Consider the following 23,396-nt stretch of genomic DNA (forward strand, 5'->3'; position numbering starts at 1 on the left):
GATCTTTGTATCGCAACTTGGATCGCGACGGGACGCAGAACCGAAAATCAAATGGATTTAAGAAAAGATTTTGGGAGTCGCCACCATAATTTATTACGGGAAAACTATGGAAAACCATAAAATAAGACATGGTCTACGAAAACTGGATTTTAGGTTCGGGAATCGGTTACGCATAAAGAAGATATTAGCACCCTACCACGCCTGCCCAAAAGCATTATCTTTAATTAAATGTATAAAGTTGATGTGATTTTTTCAAAATATTTAATTTTTCCTTAAAAAAGTATAAAGAAACTAATAAGAAACAAAAAATATTTTTTGTTTTATGAACCCGACAAGAATTGACTTTGCTTTTACGTATATCCATTTATAATGGACAATCAAGGATCAGGTAGTTCTTTATCTAGAAAAAGGTTCGTGAGTTTGTTTAAAAATTATTATGGATTGATTTAGATTTTTGAATAGTGAACTCGACAGGATTGACCTTGCTCCTACGTATATCCATTTAAAATGGAGAATCAGGGATAACATAGTTCTGGTAAAAAAAGAGTTTTAGTTTAACAAAATTGACATTTTTGGTTTTAAATATTTTGTATTTTTTATTTCAAGAATAGTGGGAAAAAGGAAAGAAACCAGCCATAGGCCCATATGTACTTATATTAAAAAAATTTAAGATTTTAAAAAAACGTTATTTGTGTGTAGTGAAAAATAATACCTTTTAGAAAAAAAACTTCAAAGTACAATAAAAAGAGAAAAAGAAAGGTGTGGAAGTGACATACATTTTTAACTTTTGGTACTTTTGTAGTTTTTGCATGATGGTTGCTGTTGACAGAACTCTTATATGTGATAATTCATTTTCTTCTATACTCTATTTCTCTCTTTCTATTTCTATTATTTCTGCATGTCTCTCTCTAATTTTTTTAATTGTGAATTAATTGACAATTAACAAAATAGATAAAGAAAATGTCAAATAATATTCAAGACATTGATTATAATTATTGACAGAAAAATAATTTAAATTATTATCATATTAAACTAATATTTCAAAATTATTTTAAAATTTGAAAACTCCATATAATTTTTTTAAGGAAAATTATTTTGTTATTTTCTTCTTCCTTTTTTTTCTTTACCCACCATTGATTATTATTCTCTTATTCTTTAATTTTTATTATTTAGTTTCTCGACAAAATGGATGTTGACACTTTGAAAATTATAAGAAAACTTCTTCATTAATTTTAAAATTAGAAGAAGAATTCTAATTTATTTCTAAAATTTGAAGGAATATTGTACTTTATTTTTAAAATTAGGAGGACAATTCTTTACTATTTTTAAAAATAGAAGCAAAAATTTTCATTATTTTTAAACCAACTATATTCTGATTTTTTATTTGTAAAAAATTATAATATAAATATAATAATTATATTTCAATAGTATAGAAAGAGTTGGTATAAAATAACAAAAAAATATTCAATAAAAATGTGAGTTTTAGTAAAAATTAAATTTAGTATCAATTTAAAAAGAAAAAAAATTGAAGGAAATGAATCAAATTAACAAAAATTAAAACTAAATGAATAAAATTAATAAAAATTGAAACCCAGTATAAATCACCTAACATTCACATCACACTTGACATAATATTAAACATTCGAGAATATAATGACATTTAAGTCTTAAATTTTATAAAAGTAAAAATGAAAAACAAACTAGTTCAAGAAGAATATAGATCGAAGTCTTCAAAATAGTATAATTTTCTCATAAGTTTCACGACACCATGGATGTGAGAGTACATAAAATCCGATTTCTATTATCCGAATCAGACCATTACAAAAGAAAGCGTCAAAATCCAGTTGCTTTGGGTCCATTTCCGTGTCACTCTGCACCACCCGCTATATATATATTGAAAAATTGTTAGCAATGGGCACATGTTGCAGTGTTATTTGCGTGTATGAGTATTATCTTGCATAACCGTGATATAAACTAGTGTTATTAGGCAATACACATGTGGGTTAGTGATTGGTTGGACAATGTAAATGTCAGATTGTGATACTGGTGTGGGAGTTATATATATATATATATATTTGCTTATGTACGAAATCAACGTTGGCGCTTCATAACATACAAAACCAATGCAATAATTTACTCTTTTCCGATCCGATACAACCTCCGATTTCTCAGCCTACGCCGGCGATGGCCACCCTCTCCAATCGCCGCCGCCGCACGCTCCCGCCGGATGACATTGACGCCCAGGCGATAACTGCAGACTCCGTTTCCACCAACTACCGCACGATGCCCTGCCTCGTCACCGGAAAAACCGTGCTCCAGCCTCACCTAGCTCGGCAAGAATCTTTACGCCGAAACATTGGCCACGTCGCTGCAGAAACCTACTTGATTACTCGCCTCGCCATCACGCTTCTTCGCTACCTCGGGTGAGTGCGTCAAATTTCAGTAATCTCTTCGCTTATTTGTTATTTGTTTTTTCCTACAAACTCTCGAATTATTATTTGCATATAATATGACTTTCTTTTATTATTGCAATTTCGCTTCAGCTATTGTCTGTTTTACGCAATTACAAATTGTCGTTCAGGAACTGCGAATAATTAGTTCTCAAACATCCACTATAGTTTTTTGTGCCTTGTGGCATGTCTGATTTTCTGTTGATACATTGTTCAGGATTGGTTACCGTTGGATTACACAATTACTTGCTCTTGGATGTTATGCCTTGCTACTCATGCCCGGTTTTTTACAAGGTTTGCTTAATATAATTGTGATTTTCTCTTTTCTTATCATCAATAATGAAAATGTTAAGCTCTGAATTTACTTTGGAAGCTTCCAACAATGGATATATCATCATAAATATTCTTATGCATTCTGTTTACTTATGCTCAATGACAATCTGACTGCCATTCCTGACACTTGGCTCTTTTATATTACATGTTGCTATTTTTCCTTCCACTTGGGGAGGTGTGGGAAATTTCACACACAAATTATGTATCCAGCAATATTAATAGAAAATGGATCTTTTTATTTTTGTTTTCTTTCTCTTACTTTTGACTTTCTGCAGTTGCATATTACTATTTCTCCTCACCCAATGTAAAGCGAAGCCTTGTTTATGGAGATCAGCCTAGAAACAGGTAAGTTAAAACACTGGTAATACATGTTGTGAGGTTAGTCATTTAATGTATTGTTGCTTGATAGTCATGTAAATTGTGGTTTTTTAGGTTCGTTCTATATCTACCAGCCGATATCTTGGGATGTTGATCATTTAATGTATTGTGTGCCTGATACTCATGTAAATTGTGGGTTTTCAGGTTCGATCTGTATCTACCATCTGATATTGGTGAACCTAAGCCAGTTTTGATATTTGTAACTGGGGGAGCATGGATTATTGGGTGAGTAGTTTGAAATGTCTACATGGCTTTGCTTTCATGTTTTAATTTTCTCTTTGTATAGTGTTGATTCTTATTCAGTACATGCAACAGTAATTCATTTTCAAGTCACAAGAAGTTTTATCTATGGGTGAAGTCTTAGCAAAAAGCAACTGCAAGCTGTTGATGATGCTTTGAAACATACTACAACATTCTTCGGTTATGGGGATATTATGATATATTGGAGTAAAGAATATATTCTTTTCTCTCTTTGTAATGTTCCGTTACACTAGCACAATATTCCCCAGAGTTTGCTATTTCTAGCTGTCTCTTTTTAGTGATCCTGTTTTGCTGTTTTGGTCTTTTTTCTTTCAAGGCTAGCTACTATAAATACTCCCTTTGTACTATGATTTACCTGTTCCAGAAATAATAAAACATTGTGTCAAATATTACGGTTTTAACTTTTCTCTAAGTTGGTATCTTAGCATTTCATCCTCACGGCAACATTTAACTTTTTTTAACCTTGGCTATTTCTTTTCAGTCGTGGCTACTGCTAATCCCACTGCTTCTGCACCTTATTCCTTTTCCACTTCCCTTGCTGAAAACCTTGATGACTCCAACTATCTTCGTTGGCCTCCACAAGTTGAACCCATTATTAAATCACATTGAGTTCACCATTCATTGCTTGTCGTAGAATTCCTCCACGATATCTCTTTAATCAAGATATTGATCTTGTGAATCCACCATATGAAGTTTGGGAAGTTTAGTATCTAATGCCTTTTACATGGCTTCAATCAACATTATTAAATTCTCTTTTGCGTTAATATTTTGAGACAATCCTACCATTTGGGACATGATTCATGAGTACTTTCATCTTTAGACAAAAACTTGTGCTTGACAACTTCGTCGTGATACTGTGTATCTCTTGATGGCAAGATGATGCGAGATTTTTTATCTCACATCAAAACCATTGTTTGTAACTTGAGGGTATACTCTGTTCCGCTTGAAGAGAATGTTGATGCCATATCCTTGGAGATTTACCACCTGAGTGTGCACCACTCATTTCTATTATTAAAAGCAAGTTCATTACTACTTCTGTTACTAAAGTGGACACTCTTCTTGCTCATGAATCTTGTGCCACCCGATTTAATAAGAAATCCTTCTTTCCTGCTCTTAACTACACTCAAGGATATGTACCACCTACCTCGCGTAATCCTGGACCTCATTCTAATAGTGGTTATGCTCATGCTAGTGGAGGCCAAGGCGACACCATCGGTAGGGGTGGTGGTGGTGGTCTTACTCGAGGTCATGGTGAACACTTTGCAAATATTCCATGCCAAATCTGTTTGATAATGGCCATACTGCTAACATTTGCTTCTATAGGTATGGTGCAACTTATCAACCACTTGTATCTCTTCTTTTCTATGATCATTCCACATTGCATCATGTCTAGCTCAATCCTTCTCAGGCTAACACCAAAACACCTAACAATCGGGTAAATCCTAATTTGAAGAATTTCAATCAAGATAACATTATGTTTGACTTTCTGTTTGTGGCACCATTTACATTTCCATAAGATGTCATTTTCAATGAACAACAGTTTCCCTACTGTGTTCTTTTTGAGCAAAGTCCCGCCAAGAATAGTTTGTGGTCTGACTGTTTTCATAATACTGCAGATTTATCGTCTCTTGTTCTTCCCGTGGAACCATCACAGCATCCTTTTTTCTTCTGATGCTAGTCATCATCTTGGTGACCATCATCCTTGATCTGTGTCACCCACTAATCCTCCTCTCCTTGACCTGTTAATGTTCAACCCATGTAAGCCAAGTCCAAATTTGTATTACTTATTCCGTGTCTTCATCCCTTATTGTTTCCACCTTGATACTCACTACAGTATCTTAAAAGGAACTGCTTTGCATGGTCTTCTCATGAAATCTGCTGCAGTAGGTAGACCTCTTTCTGTCACTGCACTATGTGATGCTGATTGGGCCTCTAACATTGATGACAGCAGATCCACCTCTGGCCCCATATTTTTTTAATGTCTAATTTAATCTCTTGGTGATCCTGTACACAATAAGTTATAGCCAGGTCTAGCATGGAAGCTCTGAAACCACAGCTGAGTTAACTTGTATTCAAGCTTTGCTACAAGAACTGTGTGTTCCCTTTTCTACTCCTATCTTACTCTGTGACAATCAAAGTACAGCGGTCATTGATCAAAACCTTGTTTTTCAGTCACACTAAACATTTGGAAGTTGATGTCTTCCTTGTTCATGATAAATTTCTCTCCAAACAAATTCAGGTTTATTCTGATGAAGCCATTTTCTCCAACCAGATTTACTTTGGTCAAAGACAAACTCAATGTGACTGATATTTCTCATGCAATTGGACTTTGAGTTTTAGGGGGGCTATTAGGATATATCAGAGTAAAGAATATAAAAGATTTTTTTTCTCTCTCCGTACCTTTCCATTACATTAGCACAATGTTCCCCTTTATTTTGTTATTTCCTGTCCCTTTTTGGTGATTCTTTTTTGGCTTTTCGGTCTTTCTGCTTTCAGGGGTAGCTACTCTCCCTCTGTATTTTTCTTTACGTGTTACATAACTAATAAAATGTTAAATATTTTTATTATGGTTTTATCCTTTCTCTAAGAGGGGGTCGACAAAATACTACAAGTGGTTATGATGAATCGTTGCTTCAATTTTGAAATTGAATTTTAGAAATTTACTGTCTTGAAGGATTTGATTCATGTCACACTTTGTGATGCCATAATATAGTTGGTCTCCCGCACCATGGCATGGCTAGAATTTTGGTTTATGTGTGTATGTAAACCTATTCAGCAGTCTTTTATCTTTTGAAAGTTGAAATAATTGCGTTGGGTTTTGATTTAGGTATAAAGCATGGGGTTCCCTTTTAGGACTACAGTTGGCAGAAAGAGGCATTATAGTGGCATGCTTAGATTACAGGTACCTGGTCTCAGTTCAGCAGTGCAAGATTGAGTCTACAATTTACATTTGGTCTGACTTGCTCTATGTTTGAGGTATTTTTATGGACAAATCGGGTTCTTTTTATGTCTATTTCTAGGACATTTAGTCCGGGAAATTCATAAATGATAACTACATGGGTGCTTGTATCACACAATGTCCTGAACTTAATAGTTTTTGACTATGTACATTTTAATTCATAATTTGTTTTTAAGTTAGAAATATAGCACATCACATTTAGTATTAGCATTTCGTTAATTGAAATATTAATGTTATAGTTGTTCCAAATGACAAGAGATTTCTTTTACGCAATGTTACAACTTAGTTATATAATCAAGGTTACAAACAAGATAATTGTTACATCTAGTTTTTGAATAAAATGCTATGTTTAGAATTTAATAGATTTTTGTTTTTTTTTTGAGTGTAGAAATTTTCCTCAAGGGACTATCAGTGACATGATAAATGATACTTGTCAGGGAATTTCCTTTATCATCAACAACATAGCTAACTATGGAGGTGACCCTAATAGGTGGAGTGCTACTATGATACAAGATTCCTTTTCGTCATATATTTGGACATTCAACAATGAGATTGGTCTTTTAATTTTTTTTTTTAAATAACTATATAACAGAGTTTATCTAATGGGACAATCTGCCGGTGCTCATATTTCCGCTTGCGCTTTACTGGAGCAAGCAGCCAGAGAATCAAATAAAGGAGAGAATGTTTCTTGGAGCATTACGCAGATCAAAGCTTATTTTGGTTTATCTGGAGGGTAAGACCTTTTGGTTAGTGTTTCATCTATATCTTGAATTTTGGTGAAATGGTAATTTCAACAAGTATATGTTCATTCTAGATTGTCTAGAACATATCGATGCATTTCCTTAATAGAATTTTTGTCCTTTAATTTCAAAGATAATTTTTATACTAAGATGCGCCGTAAGAAAAGTGGAAAACTTAACTTCTCATTCACATGATCACTGTTGCTTAACGGTTCTGAATATTGGACAACAAAGGGCTAGAATGTTGCACAATGGAAATCTTGTATTCCATGAGTGGTCAAACCAGAAAGATAAGAAGAGAAAAGAACGTGTTTTTGAAAAGTTAAGAAACTCTTATGCAGGAAAACTGTAGAACCACTCCCTAAATATTTAACACAAGAAAGTAATACCAATAGAAGCCCAAATTAGAAGATTTTGACCGAGAATCTCCCAATTAAAAGGTAAAATATGAAAATCTCCCAAGTGAAAACCCTTGAAAAGGATCTAAAAATAAATGGTGCTTCGTGCATGGTTTGCTCTCGTTGTAAGCTGCTCTCTTGTGGCTATGGTGTTTTGATCTGTTCTACACTTTGTTCTAGTTTAAGTTATATAAACTATTTTTCTTTTTAATTTTTAATTGAAAATTAGAATTGGGAAATAAGAAATAGTAATAATTTAATTATTTAATAATTATAGAATATATTTTTAAATTTTGTAATAGAAAATTGAAATTAGGGAGCAATTTAAGGCATCTCTGGGGTGGATCAAATTCTATTGAGATATTTAAGGAAGTTTCAGATTTAGTTCCTGTTAGTTTTAATTCTGTATGACTTATATGTTGGTTTTATTACTGGCATTTCAATCCCACAATCTCAGATTTATTTCCTAGAATGGGCTGCGCTCGTGTCCTAATTATCCAATCAATGTATGTATATATATCATATATACGTAATGACACCAAATAAGAAAAATTATTTTCTTCTAATTTTGAGATGGTATCAGGAATGCACCTTATGTTTGTTCCTGTGCTTACATATGATTGAAACAATGCGAAATTAGTGAGATCGTCTGATAGGACTATGAAGGCCTATCTTAGGAGGAAGGTTGTTAAATATAAAACATAGGTTGTTAGGTGGTTTGGGTTGCTATAGTCTCCTTACTGTGAAGACCATATATGGGTAGGGGGGTGTCTTTTAGAGGACACGTTTTTTGTTAATTGAAGAGGCTGGACAGGATTCGTGACCTCCTATGTGAAGGGAAACATTTTCCCTTGGTTGTATTTTTGTACTTTGCTAGTGTTGGAATAATAGCTTTGTTTCCAGTGTTGAGTATTGACAACACTGGTGTTTGTGGGTGTAAAACTGAATGTTATCTTATCGGTTCCTTGTAATCAAGAAACCTAACATTGTCATTGGTGTTTACCCGTCGGCCTTTGAACAACCTTGTCCTCAAGGTGGGAAATTTGGGAATTGGTCCCTCATGGTTGGCTCAATGAGCACCTATGGCATTGCCTTTCCATGCAACTGAATGGTCCTTCTTTCCAATATTTTGAGGGGACTACAGACTGGTCCTCCCCTTGTAAATCTTCCCGTAGGTTCCTCTCAACTTTGTGGGTCCCCACCGCTAGTTTGAGTTAAGATACATGGAAAACAGGGTGTATACGGGCTATCTCTGGCAGCTGTAACTTGAACGCCACTGGTGCCACCTGTTTTATCACTTGGAAAGGGCCGTACCTTGCTGACAGCTTGGGATGTAATCTGGTAGGCCTAGAGGCTTGCCTTAATTGGTGCTATAATGATGGTTGTCTTAAGTTCTTGCATAGCTTTCGTGCTTCTTGGAGTCCAGTCAAATTGATAGGCCTAAGGATAAACAGGGGTGGATTGTATATGAGAGGAGAAATAAGAGGGCAAGTTAGATGGGTTAGTTGTGGGCATGTGGGCACTTAACTGTCGCACAATTAAGTGGACTGAGGAGGTGTTAGTATAAATAGAAGTTGATTAGTTGGCTGATATACTTTTGACAGTTAGTTGGTTGACAGGTTAATTTCTGTGGAGGAGGGTTAAGCCTCTTGTATCGTTCTTACATACTCTATTCTTTGTGAATAATACTGATACTATTCTTTTTCTCTTCTTGATTTCTCTGTAGCGTGTGTGAGGAGTGTTCTTGATTAGGTTTCCCTATTGGAAACCTATCACAAATTGTCTTTTCTTTAACAAATCTGTTAAAGGCCTGGCTATCCTTCCATAATCACGTATGAACCTCCTGTAGTAAGATCTAGGAACCCCCTGAGAGCTTTTATGGATCTAGGGATTGGCCATTCTAACATTGCTTCCACTTTTTCTCAGTCCATATCTACCCCTGTCTTGAAATCACATGGCCCAAGTATCTAATTTGTCTTTGGCCAAACTCACATTTCTTATTTGCAAAGAACTGCTTGTGCCATAAGGTGTACAAAACTTGTTTCAGGTGTTCCCTACGCTCTTCCTAGGACTTACTATATATTAATATGATGTCAAAAAAGACCAAAACACGCTTCCTTAAATGCTGCTTCAACACCGTATTCATCATGCACTGAAAAGTGGCTGAGGCATTAGACAAGCCAAAAGACATGAACAAGAACTCATAACCTGGTGCATTCTAAAAGTCGTCTTGTGGATGTCCTCTTCCTTCATCCTTATTTGATGGTAACTTGCCCTTAGATCCACTTTCGAAAAGAAACTTGCTCCTTGTAGTTCATCCAATAGTTCCTCTATCACGGGTATTGGAAACTTGTTCGGAATGGTTGCCTTGTTTAAGGCTCTATAGTCAATGCAAAACCTCTAACTGCGATCCCTCTTTTTTACCAAAACAGCAGGGCTAGAATAGGGGCTGTTGTTGGGCCTAATTATCCCCGTTCCCAACATTTCAACCACCTGTTTCTCTATTTCAAACTTTAAGAAATGAGGATACCTATAGGGTCTTACATTAACTGGGTCCACTTCGGCTTTTATGTGGATCTTATGATTCGGGACTCTCTTGTGTGGTAATTCTATAGGTTCTTTAAAGATTTCCCCATATTCTCCCAAAATTTCCTTAAGTTTTGCCGACTGCCTAGTGGTCAAACGCTCCACCTTTTCCTTCCTGTCTTCCAACTCAGTTCTTCCCAAACTCCATACTAATGATACAACCTCAATTTCTGTTTCCTTCAGCAGTGCTTCAAGGGTTACAACTTTCTTGGTTAGTGTTGGGTCTCCCCTAATAATAACCTCTTTCTCCCCATGGCCAAAACTCATGGTTAAGTTTCTCCAATTGATTTTAACTTCCCCTAGTGATGCTAGCAAGTTACCCCCAAAATCAAATCCACACCGCCTAGTTCAAACAAATAGAACTTCTCTTTCACCTCCAAACCTTCCAGCATCACTAGAATGTCGTGACAACATTCACTTGTGATCTTCTTAAAGCCATCTCCCAAACAGACTTTATAGGGAGGTGTTTCCACTACCAAGCCTAGCTCAACCACCAGATTTGTTGAAATGAAATTGTGGTTGGTGTCACTATCGATCAACACTAACACGTATCTCCCCTTCACCAACCCTTGGAACTTCATTGTATTAGACTGTGTCAAGCCCCTGTCAGATCACCAATCCCCTCTGTGCATCTCTGTTCTGGACACAGCCCCAATCCCTCCTTGATATCTTCTAGAAGATTGAGTTCCCCTATTGGTCCCTCCCTGTCCTGTCTGGGATCTGCTGTAACCTCCTCTACATCCCTGGCTATCTCCATAGCCCTTAGCAATTCTAATAGGATATAATAAGATAAATTTTAATGGGTAATAGGGGCAGGACAGAGAAAATAGTTATCTCTTCTATCCTTATTACCCATTAAAACCTATCTTATTATATCCTATAAAATTCTTTGGGGTTGTGGGGCCTGATTTGGCTCCTAATATTCCTTTGCAAACCCGCATAGAAGTGTCCCAATAGCTGCTCCTCTGTCAACTCAGTGGCTTGCGCCACTAGCCTCTCAAATTCTTGAATATAATCCTCCATAAACCCATTCTGGCTTATTGCTGCCAGTTTTTCAAACACAGTGGACCTCTCTCTTCCTCTAAACCTGATCAGAGCCTCTGTTAGATCCTCCCAAGAAGGATTCTTGGTCTTTTTCCAGAATCGGAACCAATGGCTGGCTCCTCCCTCCATACCAATGAAGACCAACCTTATCTTTTCTTTTGCTGAAACATTTCGAATTTCGAAAAGTTCTCTGCTCTAGATATCCAGCCCATTGGATGAACCCCTTCAAATATAGGTAATTCTATTCTCTGCTCCTCCCTCCATACCAATGAAGACCAACCTTATCTTTTCTTTAATTCTATTCTCCAGAGATTTGGTAGGTTGGACTACTTTGATAGGTTTCTTGGCAGCAAGAAACCCAAGATACCCTTGGTTAGCACACAACACACATAATTCCCAAAAATAGTAACTGTATTGGTTTCTGAAGAACAAAAGACAATGTTCGATAGCCACCAAGGAAGCAATCCTTCCTTCACAGAGGATGTATTATTCCTGTCAAACACTTACAAACAAAATGTGTCTCCCTTGAGACACTCTCCCCCCCTTTTATAGCTAACACCTTAACCGCAACATACTTACCCCAACAACCTAACTAACTTTTCCTCCTCCTAACCATCATGTCTTGTTTATAATTCTCTTCCTCCTTTCATATACCTTTAGGGTCCTATCAAATACTCATTTCGTTTATCGTTGTTTGTTAAACTTCAAAACATGAAGGTATTAGATGGTCCTGTCTTATAGACAATCTTGTCTTAATATAATGTCATCATCATCAAGGATGTAGGTGAGGTTAACAATCCTTTATTATCCAACATGTTTTCAATAAAAGCAATAAAAGTCATTTGTTATTTTAAATTCAGTGCAATATTGTTTTATATTAGCCATATCACCTCACATTTCTTAACACATGAAGACAAGAAAGCAAGATGATGGAACAGGATAATAGTCATATCATCCCATTAACACAAAAATGACAGGAACTCTATTAAAAGATATAAAATGTTTTAGTACTCAATAGTCCAATAAAATTTAATAGGGATTCGATTAAAAGTACTCAAATTTATGAGGGATTTAGAACTTAATTAAGCATTTTTTTTACGTATTTTTCTTAATTACAATAAGTAGAAAATAATATTGAAATTTATTATTTAGAATTGATTGAAAATACATTCTCATAACTCTATTTGTAATAATCTAATTCTCCTAAAAAGGAAAATAGAGAAACTAAGAAAATAAAATAAAAGATTGTATATCTATTTTCTTTAATTAGGAAGATTCTAAAGAAATCTTCTCTAATTACAACACAATATTAAATTAGTATTTTCTTTGTATAATTCTTTTTCATATGAAGGAAACTCTTACAAGTCAAGTTAACGGAGCTTCCACAAGTTTATGTATACTTTGAAGTCTGATAATCTTGGTGGATGAAGTAAAATATTATTCCATATGCTTATGGTGATGTGAAATTTATGGTTTATTGGTGCAATGTTTAATCCCTTGCATGTTTCAATGGTACATTTTCATTTTACTCATGTGAAAAAGAGTGAAACAGATTTCTGTTTTTCTTTTTTGTGTGAAGAGATCATTTATGACTGCTTCTGAATTATGCACCCCGATAAATTGGTTTAGACCTGTTAAGGATATGCTATTAACAGTTTCAACACATATATGCAGATACAACTTATTGGATTTAGTGGATCACTTCGACAATCGTGGCTTGTATCGTCAGATCTTTTTAAGGTATGTCCTGAAAAACCAAGTTTCATTATGAGGCTATCTTTTTCCGTTTTTATAACTGATTATCATTTCAGCATAATGGAAGGTGAAGAGTCTTTGAAGGTATATTCACCTGAAATTAAAATTCAAGATCCATGTGTCAAAAGTGCCATTCCTCACTTCCCACCAGTATATCTGGTCCATGGAACTGCAGATTATTCCATACCATCAGTAGCCAGGTTAGTCTATGAATTGAAATTCACTGGTTATTATATTTTGTTCATAAAAAAATTGGTTATCATATACTTTTTTTCTGTTCAAGGAAACTTCTGAAGGTCTCAATTGTATTCTTCTGCGGTGTATTGTCACACTATAAATAAGACCTGATCATTGTTACAGCGTAAAGATTGAAAGGGTTACTTGACTGTCATGTACCTAACTTAACCTTCTTTAGATCTTGGCTTGTTCTAATAACAGCACAGGAAGAGTTTGATGATCTCTGGTTATCATAGAACTGAATAACTTTTATGACTTTGTGGGTTCTTCTTTCTTTTCTATGGTACTTGTGTTATCTCTATGGATTATTAAACACAAAGATGGAATGCTATTGTTTACTAAGAAATGAAACATCCACTGTGGTAATTTTCTTTGCTAGACTTACAAATATTAATGTCAAAAAGTAGGTTGCCTTTGTGCGAGGGGATATTAATAAGTGGTTTTTGCAGTGAACGGTTTGCTGATGCTCTAAAGAAGGCAGGGGCAAGAGCTGAGTTGATTTTGTGTGAGGGGAAGAGTCATACAGATTTGTTTCTACAGGTAAGTTAAACGTGAAGCGATTTCAAATTTTTGGGCACTAAATAAAATATAAAATTTTATATTATGCAACATGTTTTAAGTTATCATTTTGACTATCTTTTTAATCATAGAGCTGAAAAAGGAATCATGTGCCATATACGTAGTGCTCTAAAACGTTTTGTCTGATAAACTTGAATTGATTTCTTTTCAACCTTGTTAGATGTAACAAACTTAGGTCTATCTCTTTGTATTTTCCTATTTATAAACGCATAATTGTATATGCTATATACACATTAGGGATTCAGCCTAAGCTTCTCTCTTTTATAGTAACATTCTATGAGAGCCTGGTTAATCCTCTATCTCTTTCTGGATCTATAACTTTCATTGTGATAAGGACTCGTTGGAATTTTTTCACTATTTTTAGTGTTGTTTCTCTCTCTTGGTAATTATTTTCTCTCTCTACAATCATCTATGGTCTTTTTTGTTGCTTGGAAGTTTGATTCATCCATCTATACTCTTAAGAAGTGGACTTCAAGCCTTTCTCAACCTTATAAATGGTTAATAAGATAGGTTTGCACGAGACTTCGGGTTGCTCTGATACTATTTTAAGAAGTGAACTTTAAATCTAACTCAATCTTACAAAACTGAATTGTAAGGTGAGATTTTATCCCACTTATATATTATAAATTTGATTTATCTTTAGTCAATGTGAAATTTCTAACATATACCAATTATCTCAATGTGCATCCATCCATTGATAAATTGGATGGAAGTAATTATGATACTTGGGCATCATACATTAGACTTTGGCTTAAGAGTTAAGGTTATGTTGATCATCTTAATGAGTGTGGCTACTATTACTGAAAATGAGCTTTCTCGTTGGTTAAAAAATGATGCTCAATTATGAATTGTATTCAACTTTACTATTCATTCATCACTGAAACAAATTCTCCGTGCTTATGAGACATGTTCAGAAGTTTGGGAACTGGTCAAATTGTTATACACCAATGATACTGATAGGCCTAAGAAGGATAAACAGGGTTGGACTGTGTATGAGAGGAGAAATAAGAGGGCGGGTTAGATGTTAGCACTTAACATCCGCACAGTTAAGTGGAACTGAGGAGGTGATAGTATAAATAGGAGTTGATTAGTTGGGAGAGGACTTTTGACAGTTAGTTAGTTGACAGGTTAAGTCCTGTGGAGGGGGGTTAAGCCTCTTGTATCATTGCTACGTAACCCTTGTGAATAATACACGATATGATTCTTTTCTATGTCTAGTTTCCCTTTTCCGTGTGTGAGAAGTGTTCTTGATTAGGTTTCCCTATTGGAAACCTATCAATTAGTCCAACCTGCCGGATCCACTGACGCATCGGAATGGAGGGAAGAGTGGTGACTGTTAAGGGGCAAATTGAAGCGAAGGTCGCGCTAGCAAAAACGAAGGATGAGATAGTGTTCTTGCGGCATGAAACGGGAACGCTGAGGCAAAACTGCAAGATGATGCCCCAAGATATTCAAGCAATCTTGACGATCTTGAAGGATCACAAGAACGACAATCGGGGGCTGCGCCGGGATGACAGTGAATCATCTGTAAATGATAACGCATGAGTAGGACATACGGGGGCGATTATCAATTGGCGGAAGCGTGTGAAGCTGCCCGTGTTCGAAGGGGGTGAACCATGGAATTGGATTAGTCGGGCGGAAAAGTTCTTTGAGGTGCAGAAGGTGGAAGAGAAGAAGATGCAACTGGCATTCATTAGTATGGAGGGGTACGCCGACAGTTGGTTCCGATTTTGGCGGGAGAAAACCAAGAACTATTCTTGGAACGGGTTGAAGAGAGCTTTGGGAATTCAATTTGGAGGAGGAACACGGGGAACGGTCTATGAGAAATTATCGGCGATCAGGCAAACCGGGGCGGTGGAGAACTATGTTAGGGAGTTCGAGGTACTAGTGGGTCAGACGACTCAGATTCCGGAGGAGCAGATCCTAGGATACTTTATGGCGGGACTCAGAGAAGAAGTGGGCGACCACGTGAAGCTGCATGATCCCCCGGATCTCATGATTGCGATGCGTGTCGCGAGGGACGTAGAAAAATTGTGTACATCGTTGAAGACGGGAGGATGAGTTTATCCACAGAGGGTAACACAGAACAGGGGAGGGGTTGTTGAGAGTGTCAGGTCTGTAAGGAGGGAGACGACCCAAGGAGGACAAGGAGGCGGCGTCGGCCGAACCACCGGCGAAGGAAGAGAACGGGGCACATGTAACTTGCCCTATTCTGAATACATGAAAAGGAGGGAAGAGGGGAGATGTTTCCGATGCGGAGGGCCCTTCAGGCCGGGCCATCGGTGTCCAGAAAGAGGACTCAGAATGTTGATCATGGCGGAAGTAAGAGGAGGAAGGAGGCGACACAGAAACAGGGTTGAACCTCGCTGGAATGGAATTATCGGCCCTGTCAGGCGGGGGGCTGTCCACTCCCAAAACAATGAAACTCAAGGGAAGAATAGGATGAAGAGAAGTGCTTGTACTGATTGATAGTGGCGCGAGCCACAACTTTATCAGCCGATAGTTGGTGGAGGAATTGGAGATGGCGGTCAGGGAGACTCAATCGTATCTCATGAGTTTGGTAGACGGTCAGAAGAAAAAAATTAGTGGGTGCTGTGAGAGGGTGGTATTGGAGTTGAGGAACATCGAAATTATCGATCACTTTTACCTGTTCGAGCTTGGGGGAGTTGAAGTGATACTGGGAATTGAGTCGCTGAAGAAGCTGGGGGAAGTGATGGTAGATTGGGGGAAACTGACGATGGTGTATCGGCAAGGGGAGAAGAAGATAACGGTGCGCGGGGACCCCACGTTGGAACGTAAGGTGGTGGGACCCGAGGCTTTATTAAAAATTAACAACGCAGAAGCTTGGATGATGGTACGGGAATTGGGCTCCATTGAGGCCCAGAATAGCACCCTAAAGTATTTGGGCCTTACCGAACAACAAAAGGGAGAAATGGAGAAGCTTCTAAGCCAGTACGACGTGGTGTTTGTTGAGCCCACCAGATTGCCACCTAGCAGGGGAATGCAACATCGAATAACACTTAAAGAAGGAAGTGACCCCATCAACGTCATACTATATCGTTACCCGCATGTGATGAAAGCGGAGATCGAGCAGCAGATTGCCGAGATGCTCTGGATAGGGGTGGTCCGACCAAGTCACAGTCCTTATTCGAGTCTGGTGATTCTGGTGAAGAAAAAAGATGGCAGTTGGCGCTTTTCTGTAGGTTACCGGGCACTCAACCGCACGACTGTGCCAGACAAATTCCCCATACCTGTCATAGAGGAGCTGCTCGACGAGCTGAAGGGAGGGACTTTCTTCTCCAAAATTGACTTGAAAGCAGGATACCATTAAATACGCATGCACGAGGAGGACATTGAGAAGACGACTTTTCGAATGCACCAGGGCCACTACGAATTTGTAGTGATGCCGTTCGGACTCACTAACGCGCCGACGACGTTTGAGAGCGCAATGAACAATCTTCTTCGGCCCTATTTGTGAAAGTATGTCTTGGTGTTCTTCAATGACATACTGATCTACAATCATAATTGGGAAGAGCATCTCGAGCATGTAGCGAGCGTGCTATCGACGTTGAAGCAAGAACAGTGGGTGGCTAACAGGAGGAAGAGTGAATTCGGGCAAACCCAAGTTAAATATCTGGGGCATGTTATTTCAAGCAAGGGCGTGGAATGGACGACGACAAAATAAAGGCAATAGTGGAGTAGGAAAGGCCGAGAACAGTAAAGAGTTTGAGAGGGTTCTTGGGGTTGATCGGATATAACTGGCGTTCGTCAGGGATTATGGAAAAATTGCCAGACCTCTGACGGAGCTACTGAAGCAAGGTGGGTTCACTTGGAACGAGGAGGCAGAGGAGGCTTGGAAGACGTTGAAGAAGGCGATGACGACGGCACCCGTGTTGTCACTGCCCGATTTTAGGCAGTCCTTCCACATCAAATGTGATGCTTTTGGGCGAGGAATGGGGGCAATCTTGATGCAGGAGAGAAGGCCTATAGCCTACTTTAGCAAGGCTTTATCCGAGGGAAGGCTGAGCAAGTCGATATACGAGAAAGAATTGTTGGCCTTAGTGCTGGCCATACAGCATTGGAGGCCTTACGTTGTCGGGCAGAAGTTTGTCGTTCACACCGATCAAAAACGCCTTCGACATTTGCTGGAACAGCGTATTACCAATGCAAAACCAACAGGATTGGATCGCGAAGTTGTTTGGGTACGATTTCGACATAGTTTACAAATTAGGGGCTGCGAATAAAGTTGCAGATGCCCTGTCCAGGAAATATGAGGGGGAAGAGGATGAAGGAAAAGAGCTGGGCATGGTGGCCAGACCCTTCTTACAGAGAGTGATGGAAGAGATAAAGAGGGACCCTAATACCCACCCAGCATGCACCCTAGAACATGAGAGGCTCCACCATAAGGGCCGACTGGTGCTGTCGGCGCAATCAAAGTGGATTCCCAAATTGATAGCCGAATTCCATGTGACACAGACCGGAGGCCACTCCGGGGTCTACAGAATTTACAGGCGCATAGCCTAATCCTTGTATTGGACTGGAATGAAGAAAGACGTGACAAAATTTGTAGCCAGGTGCGTTGTATGTCAACAACATAAATATCTCTCTTCTTCTCCTCAAGGGCTGTTACAGCCATTGCCAATTCCGAATGCTGTGTGGGAGGATTTGAGCATGGATTTTATCGTGCGTCTACCAAAATCACAGGGGTACGATGCTATATTGGTGGTGGTAGACCGTTTGAGCAAATACGCTCATTTCCTTCCGCTTAAACACCCTTACTCAGCCAGAACAGTGGCAGAAGTCTTCATCAGGGAAGTCATCCGGTTGCATGGGGTACCTCAGTCCATCGTGAGTGATCGGGGTCCATTAATCCTTAGCATTTTTTGGAGAGAACTATTCAAAGGGCAAGGGATGCAGCTAAAGATGAGTACTGCTTGTCACCCCGAAACTGATGGGCAGACGGAGGTGTTGAATCGGGTGTTGGAGGGGTATCTCCGAAGCTTTTGTTCGGAGCAACCAAAAGGGTGGATGGCAGTCTTACCTTGGGCGGAATACTGGTATAATACCATCTTTCAGGGGGCTATAAGGTGCACTCCTTTTGAGGCAGTTTATGGGAGACCACCTCCCTTTCTACATCGATTCATTCCCGGCGAGACTCTGGTAGAAGCAGTAAGCCAGGATCTTCAAACCCGTGATGAGGCGTTGAAACAATTGAGGTTTCATTTGGAGAGGGCCCAGGAGACGAAAACTAGCGAATGTGGAAGTTGGAGATTGGGTTTTTTTGAAGATAAAACTCATAGGCAGTCTTCGATGCTAACCAGACTTCACTCAAAATTGGCAGCTGGGTATTTCGGCCCATTTTAGATAGTTCAAAAGGCTGGGGAGGCAGCATACAAGCTGCAGCTTCTAGAGACCGTGAGGATACACCCGGTTTTCCACGTTTCACATTTGAAGAAAGTTGTAGGCACACAAGGAGTGGAGAAGGAGCTGCCGCAGGATCTTCAAGTGGAGGGGCCATCGTTCTGGCCGGTAAACGTGCTGGGCAAACGGCATATACAACAAGGAGATGAGGAAGTGCCACAGTTGCTGATAGAGTGGCAAGAGGGAGGCCCAGACGGTGCAACCTGAGAAAATGAAGTAACCATCAGGGAACAATACCCCGACTTCAACCTTGGAGACAAGGTTGGACTTCAGGAGGCGGGTATTGATAGGCCTAAGAAGGATAAACAAGGTTGGATTGTGTATGAGAGGAGAAATAAGAGGACGGGTTAGATGTTAGCACTTAACATCCTCACTGTTAAGTGGAATTGAGGAGGTGATAGTATAAATAGGAGTTGATTAGTTGGGAGAGGACTTTTGACAGTTAGTTAGTTGACAGGTTAAGTCTTGTGTAGGAGGGTTATGCCTCTTGTATCATTGCTACGTAACCCATTCGTTGTGAATAATACACAATACGATTCTTTTCTCTGGTGTTTCCCTTTTGCGTGTGAGAAGTGTTCTTGATTTGGTTTCCCTATTGGAAACCTATCAGATACTCAATACTTTTATGGTGTTTTGTCAAAATATCCTAAGTAATGTTGGTCCTAGATGTTTTGATGGTACAGTGGCTGAATACTTGGGTAGCGTTCATGCTTTTCTACATGACTTCAATGAGTTATTATCTCCTGCCTTCACTCCTTCTCAAGAACTAAAGTAACAATCGAAGTTTTTTATGTTGTGGCTCATCTCTTTGTATTTTTCCGATTTATAAAAGCATAATCCTATGTGTTCAATATACACTAAGGATTCAGCCTATGTCTCTCATGTCTCTTATTTTAATAGAAACCATGCCTTTGGTATGATTTTTGGTGTTGTCCTTTCCCAAAATGGCCATACCATTGCCTTTTTCAGCAAGAAGTCGTGTGCATGTACGCAAGTCACCTCTATCTATGCCCGTGGAATGTTAGTTATCATAGAAGTGGTCAAATAGTGGAGTCAATATTTGATAGAAACCTCGCAGTTGGTCCTTTACTTTTCTGTTGAGATTTCCAAGCTGCATGGTCTTCTGAAGTCAATCATATCATAACATGATTTGCTATTCCTTAGTAAGCGACCAACTCATTTAGTATTCGTATACCATCTCCGAACGGATGACCAATCACAGGTGATTAACAAAAGTTTACCAGGTTTACCTGATTTGTTTTCCAGTGACAACCTTCACACATGTTACAATTCCTTCATCTGGCCAAATTTTGGTATAAAACTTCTCACCATTTCATCATCAACATCACCCTGTTCCTAGCTTTCTATGACCGCCCTCCATTGTCCATACTAGACTATGTCAACGATACCACTACGGTCCTGTCCTTGGCCACTCCCTACAAGAACTAACCAAAATGCTCTACCAACTACGACAAAACTTGAACTGCACTTGTCAACGAATGACCATTGTGGCCTCCAAAACATGCTGCCATCATGTTTTCCACCCAGGTGACAAAGCCCTCTGTCTCTGCATCATATCACCAAGGCTCGTGTTTCTCCACGAACCTCCAACAAGCTTGCCAAGAAATTGTGTACCTTTCATGGTGATCTGGCGATCGACAAAGTCACCTACAAACTAACTCTGCCTCCTTCCTCACGAATCCACCCTCTTTTTTTTCATCTCTATTCTTTGATCGTATCATGAATCCTCTCCCCCTACCTTCATACATCAGCCACCTGAACTAACCTCTCAAACTAACCCACTAAACCTGAGACTCACTCTCTTCCCCAACTCCACACTCATTTCTTCTCTACTTCCCAAACCACTTTAATATAGAGAACACGAGGTATCGCTGCCTTTGCTACACCCACTTTGTCCTCATCTAATCAAACCCCACACGACCCATAATTCTGCCAAACTTATCCCCTCATATAACGCCGAACCCTTTAACCAATTTCACTCACAACATGTTCTCCTTAAGCTCAGCAGTCTCCCAACACTAGCAATTCGAACTGGCATCTACTCATCAATCATTAGTGCACCTAAAAACATTTTGAATTGTATGATTTAGAATATCTTTTGAAATGTACAATTCTAAAATACATTAAGTGTACAATTTGGAAATACATTATATATTAATCCAAAATAATTTTTTTTTTCTAGATTGTAAAATCTCAAATTCCAAATATTTTGGGAATCTTCCAACCAAAATTGTATGGAGGGACATTTTTTACGTTTCCAAAATCTATGGAAGATGTAAGGAGAAATCATAGAACTGCAAGAAGAAATTGGCTGATAACAGTGTTCCTCTACATGATGCAGTAATTGACAATGAGCCTTCTATCAATAACATGCCCCCTAGAAATATTAGAATCCTGTGATGTTTAGATTCTTGGTCATATAGGAATCTTTCCCGTAGAAAACTAGTACTCTTTTTTGTTAGAATTCAATACAGATGTCATGTTTGGATTTAACTTATAATATACCTAGGTCTTTATACCATTATGGTAATGAAATATAGGGAAAAGTTTGTTTTGTTTTAATTGTTTTCTTTCTTTTTCCTCTGCTGTACGCACGATCACGCACCAGAGTTACACAATGTGTATGGAATTTCTAATTCTGAACCATGCTGTGCAGGATCCACTCCGAGGAGGTATTGATTACCTATTCGACCATGCAGTTGCCGTTATACATTCCAATGATAGTGATGCTCTTACAAAGGACGCCTTTGCACCCCGAAGAAAACGGTTTGTTCCTGAGATTTTATTAAAGTTGGCCACCAGGATAAGTCCCTTCTAAGTATAAGCTTGTGATCGTAGTGTGTGTGCTATTCGATTCCACAATTCAATAGTATTCGGCCACCTACCCCATTCATGTTTGAAGATGAATCTCGTGATAGATAAATTAACGGCTCTGTAAAATTTCGTACCATCCATAAAATCATTTAATTCAACAATTCCTTAATTTTAATTTTCACCAATACTCATGAAAAGAATTGAAATAAATTTAATTGATCAATGAAAGAATTAGAAGTGCTTTATTCTTTTCCTATTTGGTTATTTCACTGTTTTATTTGTTAGTAACTTATTCAACACACACACACACACACACACATATATATATATATATATATATATATATATATATATATATATATATATATATATATATATATATATATACACACACACACACACACACAAAATTTTGCAATTTTATTGTTTCACTTTCATCTTCCTAACATAAAGGCTTCACTGATATGTAACTAACAATTTTATTTTATAAGACTTATGGTTGGATTGTTTTATCCATGTTCAGTTTAAAATTGTTATATTTACATTATATATCATGATTTATTTGAAGTAATGTTTTATTGTGAATGAATTTTATGATTCGGATTCCAAAGTTAGTTCGTTTATTTACTATTTGATTTTTTATTGGACAATCTTGCCTGTAAGTGTAGTAATCACAAACTTCTGATTATAATATATGACACTATCCATGCATGAAATAGCAGTCATTCATAAAAAAAAATGCATTACTTGACAATTTTGTTTTAAAATTGATTTATAAATGGAAAATCGTTTGACAGTAACCTAAGATGATCTAAGCTTTTTTTATTTGAGGATTAAATATTCTTTTTATCTTTTAACTTTAATTGAAAATTAAAATTAGTTTTTTTTTTTTTTTTAATTTTGGACTAGTTTAGTTTCATTTTTAAAACTGTATGAATTTAATTATTTTAACCAAATTTTGTTAAGATTATTTAGAGTTTTAAATGTGTTTCTTAACTAACATTTAAGTAAAAATATGTCAAACAGTATACACACTTCAAATATTATTATGGAATAAGTTTGAAAAGTTTCATAAATTTAATAAAATTTGGTTAAATTGATTAAAATTTATACATTTTAAAATTGAGGGATTAAATTGAGTTAAAATTTTGAAGAAGAATCAATTTTAATTTCACTTAAAATTAAAAAACGAAAAACATATTTATTCTTTTATTTAACATTATATAATCACTTTTCTCATGTTTCTTAAAAAAAAAAAGTTGAGATTCCTCATATATGTAGTAGATTTGGATGTGAGGAGTTATTTATTAATTTATGTTATTATTTTTATTTGAATACTGCTTTCCTTCGCTTGGGACCAATATTTTAAGCTATTTTTCAGTTTCCTTTATACGCTGTTCATATTTTTAACGTGAATTAT

At 37.5% G+C, this 23,396-nt stretch overlaps 1 protein-coding gene across 1 annotated transcript; it reads left to right on the forward strand.

The window, feature by feature from the left end:
• The first annotated feature begins 1,861 nt into the window (after nucleotides 1-1,861).
• On the forward strand, nucleotides 1,862-22,230 carry LOC106780451 (isoprenylcysteine alpha-carbonyl methylesterase ICME). The gene is made up of 11 exons (XM_014668737.2): nucleotides 1,862-2,423; nucleotides 2,668-2,744; nucleotides 3,059-3,128; nucleotides 3,306-3,386; nucleotides 6,250-6,324; nucleotides 6,770-6,871; nucleotides 6,974-7,114; nucleotides 12,824-12,889; nucleotides 12,961-13,104; nucleotides 13,591-13,681; nucleotides 21,819-22,230. The coding sequence occupies exons 1-11, from the start codon at nucleotides 2,185-2,187 to the stop codon at nucleotides 21,978-21,980; spliced, it is 1,248 nt and encodes a 415-aa protein (XP_014524223.1). The 5' UTR covers nucleotides 1,862-2,184; the 3' UTR covers nucleotides 21,981-22,230.
• Nucleotides 22,231-23,396: the final 1,166 nt, after the last annotated feature.

Source organism: Vigna radiata, unplaced genomic scaffold, assembly GCF_000741045.1.
Source record: "Vigna radiata var. radiata cultivar VC1973A unplaced genomic scaffold, Vradiata_ver6 scaffold_319, whole genome shotgun sequence".
Classification (NCBI taxonomy): domain Eukaryota; kingdom Viridiplantae; phylum Streptophyta; class Magnoliopsida; order Fabales; family Fabaceae; genus Vigna; species Vigna radiata.

Excerpts from the sequence above, each read along its gene's own strand:
- LOC106780451 (XM_014668737.2), top strand. The coding sequence starts at position 2,185 with ATGGCCACCCTCTCCAATCGCCGCCGCCGCACGCTCCCGCCGGATGAC. Across the intron at positions 3,387-6,249 it reads GGGGGAGCATGGATTATTGG|GTATAAAGCATGGGGTTCCC; the intron begins GTGAGTAGTTTG and ends GTTTTGATTTAG. Across the intron at positions 6,872-6,973 it reads TATGGAGGTGACCCTAATAG|AGTTTATCTAATGGGACAAT; the intron begins GTGGAGTGCTAC and ends ACTATATAACAG.